This window comes from Toxotes jaculatrix, chromosome 6 (genome assembly GCF_017976425.1).
Source record: "Toxotes jaculatrix isolate fToxJac2 chromosome 6, fToxJac2.pri, whole genome shotgun sequence".
Lineage (NCBI taxonomy): Eukaryota > Metazoa > Chordata > Actinopteri > Toxotidae > Toxotes > Toxotes jaculatrix.
Genome location: NC_054399.1, coordinates 24221212 through 24228269, shown reverse-complemented (window position 1 = coordinate 24228269; position 7058 = coordinate 24221212). Strand labels below are relative to the sequence as shown.

Below are 7058 nucleotides of genomic sequence, written 5' to 3'. Positions count from 1 at the left end.
ATTTATTTATGGTCCACAACAATTTATAACCAATCACAGTCACACTGTACTGAGAAATAAGAAAAATCTGAAAGTAATCCTACATCTGTGACAGATTAAACACTAAATACAGTTTGACTACAATAATAATCCTTCCATTTTTTTTCATATATTGCACCACAGAAGAAGAGTGTTTCATATTTCAGCAGGACAGCAGCGCTCCAGGCACATCAAGAATGAGAATTTAAAAAAAAAAAAAAAAAAAAGGCAGCAGATTCTTTAACATTTGTTCATATTTAAAAAGCTTTTTTTGTTCAAGATAATACAATAAAGGCTGTTTGACTTAAATTACATTCACATAAATAAAGAGAAATGACATCTTAATCCAGTGCTTGGATTTTATAGAGTCTACTGCAGAGTTCTCAGTGAGAAACTGTGAGCAAAGGCAAAGCTTTTTATTTTAATGCTCTGAACAGAGCCATGTGAACTGGTACTAACTATACAGGAAAATCCAGACAAAGATGAGAGGTTGTTATTCCAGTTTAGAAGAAGTTGTTGATTTCCAGATTTATTTCCTTGAAGAAAAAGTTCAATTAATAAATGAGAACATTTATTACTGGAAACTTTTCTTCACATATGTTGAACTGAATCTCTTCCTGTAGACACAGTTTAGATTCAGCTGACCTGCGCTGCTCTGACTCGGGTCATCCTTGCAACTAAATGGCATTAATTATACTGAAGGTACCAAATGCACACTGTGTCTACAGCACCAAATTCCATAGTTATATTTATTTAGCACAAAATCCCAGGAAATCTCTAAGATAAAATACAGTGTTACCCAAAAATCCTAATGAATGACTCAAAGGTTCCCAGTATGAGGGCAGGGACCTGCCATGGGTTCCCCAGATAAACCTGAGAGATCAAAAGATGATTAAAGGGATTCAAAGTCTTTGTGTCTCATTTCTGCTATTTTCTTTAGAAACACTAGATATTGAAATCTCTCCTCGCCTCTAAAAATGATTCAAGCTCAAACCTCTGAGACGTGAGAATAACTTTGTGACTGGAGACAATGACAAGTGATGAGAGGTCACGTACAACACAAAGTTGGAAACCAACAACTGCTTCAGCCACAGGCCGAGTAAAGAAGGCAGAGAGTACTGAGACTGTTGCATATCGTTGGTTTGGCTCTGCACATGAGAAATCAGAGAAGAACACCAGACTCATCCCTCAAACAAACACACACTGTTGCTGTTTTCTCTGGTCTAAAATAATGTTTGTGAGTCATCACGTTGGGCAGACTGTGGTAGAAAACAAACATTCGATTGTGTAAAATCAAAATCAGAAATATGTGAGCGCAGTTAAGCCAGCAGCTGCATCGTGAAGCAGAGAACTATTCAGCTTGTTACATTAAAATATTATTTACAAATTCTCCTGAATAAAACTGCAATGCAATCTAAGGCTGACCTCAGCATGTAGGAGTGAGACGTTTACAGTCTGCAGGACTACGTATACGTCTGCATCAACACAGTAAGCTGGACTTTGATTTAGAGTCAGTGTGTTCAGATAACACAGGTTACTTTTTGGTGCTTTAACGCCAAGACAATGACACCTGACTCTAGAAAATTCAGATTGTTCGACTCAGTAACAGACTAACATGGCTAACAAAGACAGCTCTTTAACAGGCAGGGCACAGCTTTAGTAGCACACAGAGGATCAGGGACACGGCTGCAGTCTGAGCACTAAGAGTTTCCAGGTTTACCGGGAGGTGGTCATGTAGCTGTAGAAGAACGGCTCATCGGGACGGAAGCCGTAGGAACTGATGGGTCGACCTGCCGGGTTATGAGCTGAGGGGACATACTGGTCCGGCACACTGGAGGAGACAGAAGGGAGAGATGGGACAAATGAATACACTCTGATAGAAAGTGGGACAGAATTATCACATACACTTAAGCGCTGGACACACAGAAATCGGCATTATTTAATTTTCATAGAGGTGGCCGGGCTGAGACCACAGAAACTGCTGCCTTCTTCAGTTTCTATAAACCACTTCTGAGTCACTCACATTCTAATCCACTCACACAAATATCAGCGGGTATCAGGATAATGAGTGTGCCATTAGGATTGTTGTTTTCCATCTCTCTCCGCTCTGCACACACCTGATCATCGACACAAACAACTGTGTGCAGTATCACAAAGTGGACATCCTTGTCCACATACTTTTGTGCACTTTAGTTCTGGTCTGTTTTTCCTGGTTTGGGTCTCTTAGCTCAGATAAAGACAATCTTGATCTTAAAGCTCCTGCACACAGAGATGTTTTAAACAGTCTGTTCCTTCCTGCTTCGACATTGATGATGTCTGAATCGTATTTGACTGGTTGTCCACATGATATGGACACGAGGAGGAAGTTTAGGTTCTCAATTCAGGGACAGACTTAACTGTACAACAACACACCACTAGGTGGAGCTCTGACACCAAACATCTCTTGGGGGAACCCCTACCCCACCCCAGGGTCAAACCAATCACTCAGTCACAGTACTGGACAAAAAAAAAGGCTCATAAAAACTTAATGTAATATTCATGTGCGCTGATGCAGGTGCTGGACATCCACAGTGAGCCTGAGTTACAGACTGCTAATGGCTGGAGGGGTAAACAGCGGAGCGGCCAAGCCATAAAAACCGGAGAGATGTCAAAACACGGCGCTGTGACGAGGGCGGGGGCTGACGGCCAAACCTGCAGGACCTGGCTGCCCTCCGCCCGGGAACCGGGGCCTGTTAAGGGGGATGATAAAAGGCCTGTATCTACACCGTATAAATCAGTTACTATGGGGATGCGGATACAGCGGGTGGGGGGCTGATTTCACGCTCCATCTTCTGACCAGCTGCTGGATGTCTGGGTCTGGTTTTGGGGGTCACAGCGACGGGCCCGGGACCTCGGGCCGCCTCGTCAGGTTGGAGCAGCTGATGGATAAACCGGGCTCTGATGGATGACACCGCATCTCCCCGGATCCCTTCCCTCTTGTGTGGGAGCGGGAGCGTGGTGCGGCCCGGCCCGGCCCGTCGTCCTCTCCCGGCCTTTTAAAATACGAGCTGTTTGCTTTGCCCCTGCTAGCGCCTATAATGACGTGTTGTTTTTAGCCAAATCACTTCCAGCGATCACTTACACAGCTTGCAGCATATCCCTACTCCCCCCGCCCCATCCACCCTTCTCTGTATTTTGCCTTTGCCCCCCCCCCCCCCCTCATCTCCTGTCCCTCCTCTCTGGGCAGAAATATGTCTTTTTCCTCTCCGCACGCTACGGCTGTCAGGGGGGATTTGAGAGCCAGGCTAAAGGAGGCTGGAGGAACACTGGAGCTCTGAGTCACACCATCCTGCCCGCATGTCTGCCTGCCTCTGTGGCTGACTGCTTACAGCCTGGCCTGGACCTTCAGGACCTGTCCAGGACCTGTAGCCCTGTACAGAGTCCTGCATGAGTCCTGAAGTACAGTCACTGTCCCCCACATGAGGGGCCAGTGTCTGGTCAATCCTTCACCTCCATCACTGTCAGCTCCTCTTCCTGATGGAGGTTTATAGTAAACAGGGCTGCACTAATGACTGTGTTTCAATGATTAACGTGTTAATGATGTTCTAATTCATTGTTTAGTCTATGAAGTGTCTTCACTGTTTTATAAGAATCCTTTTTAAGAGGTCAGTTATGAAATAATTCACATCAGGAACTTCCAACGTCGAATCAATTCTCTGATGGACTAATGGTTAATTTATCCTGGACAACCAGAAACACAGACCTAACACAACACCTGGAAACGACTGCCAGTAAATTCCAGTAACATTTAGTTTTTTTATAAGCTACAGGTGAATGCTGCGCCTCTTCAGGCATCACAGGTGTTCATACATTAGCTCAGGTGAAATCTATCATACCAGATTTAATACAGACATGTCGTCTTGGCAGAGTAACTGTTATAATGTTTCTACCGTTGTATATATTTTGGATGTTGGTCAGCCTCCATGTAAAGATGCTAGTTCCAAACCACTGATGATTTATTACTAATTTTGACTTTTTTTTTTTTTTTTACTATTTAAAGTTCTTTTTTTGGTTGATTTGTGAAGTTTTGTGATTTTATTGTGTTCTTCAGAATGACAGTTGATTCAAACGCCAACAAGCAATGAAACTAAGCTCAAACCTTCATGTAACCAACAATCTGAAATGAATGAAAAACAGACTCATGAAATGCTTTTGATTCTTATTCCTGAGAAAACGGAGACACTTTGACTCTCAACCTCAATAATGTTTTGGATCAACAGTGTTTTTGTAAAGAAAACTGTCAAGTTCTGAAAGCTGTCATCACATATCTGCTCAGATTCATAATCTTGTTTACTTGTTCTTTGATCAGACCCTCATCAGTTTCTGCATTAAATCAACATTTTGGCTGCTTCTACTTCTGGCAAGCCTCAGGTATCACACAGGCACTAGTACTGAACAATGAGAAACAATCCCAGTCCCAGAACTTGGTTAAGGCCATGTTTTGAAAAACGCTGTAGCTGCATCAGATTTTTTTCACAGGCTGAGTGAAACTTTCTGACATGTTTCTGCTCATGTACTTGCTCAGGATACTGAGGTGTGTTCCAGGTAATGTTTGAAATATTTTTTAAGCCCTGCAGGTCTGAGGACCAGAAATGATGCCTGACACAGCTGCCGTCAGCCGTGATATTTCTCATTATGAAACATGGAAATCAACCTGTCTGCCACCTCCTTTACTTCATGTGTGTTGTGACACGCTGACAAAATGAGGAGGAGGTAGTCGGGGGGGGGGTCATTAAGACAAAGGGGCCCAGTGTTCCCACAAATGCCAGTTTGGTCCCAGAGGAGCCTCTGCAGGAGGCGGCGATCTGAGCGGCGGGGACACGTCCCATCCCGCAGAGAACATTCCTCGGTAGTGAACAGGAAAGGGAATCAGGCCCTTTTCCTCCTTTAGCGTGACCCTTCGCCCCCCCTGCGTCTGTGTCTTCCAGGGCCCCGGTCGGGCCCCGCTTTGATCCCTCTCCGCTGTCACTGCTCAGGTTACAGCTAACCAACACGCTGGCCCCGGTAAAGAACCAGGTCTCGCCCCCGCTGCCCCTCCCTCCCCACGTATCTCCACGTCTCACCTGATTGCGACAGCTTTCTACTTTTCCCTTCTCTGCCTTTATTCCTGCCTCGCCTCACTCTCTGGCGCCCCATCACATCCTGACAGCCTCTCAAAGCACTCATTGATTCTCCGGTCGGTGTGCTTGTGTTCACAGTCCTCCAGTCTCAGTCTGTCTGTCTGTCACGCCTCTTTCTCCTGGAAACCTCACGGTACCTGACTACAGCTCCGTCAACACTTCTGGGAAATGTGTCTCTCCGTCCTCAGGGAACCTGGACCATACTGGAGTTTTTAGGCCAACACCAAAGTCGGCATTTAATATAATGAAATCTCACTCAATATTCAAGAACAAGCATTGGACGGCTGTGAAATTTAGTTCAGACATTCGTGGTCATGGTCCCCAGAGGAACTGTACTAATCTCTGACCCTCTGACTTTTCATCCAACATTTTCCATTTATCCTGTACTTTGGTTTATGACCAAATATCTGCAGAACTATTGATCATTCCCATCAGCCGCAGCTGCACTTTCTGTTTAGTGCTAATTAGCAAATGTTAGCATGCTGACACCCTGAAGCAAGACGCTAAACTTTATACCTGCTGCATCAGCATGCTGATATTAGCATTTAGCATAAAGAACCACTGTGCCCGGCCACAGTCTCACAGAGACAAATACATCTTGTCTCATGGTGTAAGTATCATCAACTCACTAATCCCTAACCAACATATAAACACTGATGCTGTTATGACCAATATATTGTTTGAGAACTATATTGTATATAGTTAAAACAGCTCATTATAATATTCCTACAAATCAGAGTGATTGTACAGTACTGAGTCTATTTAAAAGGCCCCATTCACACCATGTTTCACACATAGTTTAAAATAAGCGGCGGAGCTGCTTTTGATTATTATGTTAACCTGGATCACTCCGAGTACAGCGGCCAAATTAAAACAGCCTCACAGACGCCAATTCCCCCGGGCGCTCGCAGTATATTTAAAAGGTATCGGTTACAAAGCTGAGGGAGGGAAGCAGAGTGACAGAAAAAGAAAGAGAGCAAAAACAGACAATAAAGAAATGAGTGAGGGGGACACAGATCGGGATTTCTCTCTCCGGCTCTTTCCAAGTCCACTGCCCTCTCATTGGTCTGACTGTGTTGTGGACTCAGCCAGTCACAGTCAGCCTCTCAACAGCAGCCAAGCTAAACATTCCTCCTAGTGAGGGCGGAGAAGAAAAAAAATCCATCGACAAGAGCTTTATCGCACGCAAGGAGAGGTTTGATAATAAATAAGACAAATTACTCACAATAAACTCACAATTTCTACAACTATTCATCATCTCAGCAGCGTATCGAATTAGCTGCTGCTTGATATTGGGACTAAACACAGGTACAGGAGAAACCCAAAGTCTGGTTTAGAGATAACAGGATTGATTTTGAATTCCCTGGCTTCAGTTTCATGTTTCGCGGTGGAATGTCAGCGGCATACTGAGACTCAAGTAGTTGATATATTGGAGCCACAGAGGAATGAGAGAGAGTGAAACATGGGGACTGGAAGAGAGGGAAACAAGAGCATGGAGACAGAGAGACAGCCCGAGGGTGTTTGTTCTCAAAGCTGGAGTATTGCTGTTGAGGGTGGAGCGATGCCTTCTGGGATTGGCAAGGGTTGTTGACTCAGGCAGGGCCTGGTTCAATAACACAAATCAGCGAATAGTGATTCAGAATAACAATAAGCGGAGGGCAGCGGTGGCTGGCGGACGAGCCGACTGAGACACTGAGAGCTGAAGGTAAACACTCACAGTTTAGTGTTTCCTCTCTGACACAGTCTGTGTTTCTGGACAAAGACAACCTGCCCTGCTGACAGCCTTCATCACATACTCACATCCACAGTCATGTTCCAGACGCACAGGGATCGTTTTCGGCCCGTATCTGGGTGTGTGTGTGTGTGTGTGTGTGTGTGTGT

The 7058-nt window shown here is 44.8% G+C and overlaps 1 protein-coding gene across 1 annotated transcript in view; it reads right to left on the bottom strand.

Moving 5' to 3' along the window:
• Positions 1-16: 16 nt before the first annotated feature.
• Positions 17-7058, bottom strand: part of kifap3a (kinesin-associated protein 3a) — a 29386-nt gene continuing 22344 nt past the window's right edge. The window contains exon 20 of the mRNA XM_041040045.1: positions 17-1849. Coding sequence (XP_040895979.1) covers positions 1735-1849 — 115 coding nt within the window. The 3' untranslated portion in view covers positions 17-1734. The remainder of the gene's footprint in view (positions 1850-7058) is intronic.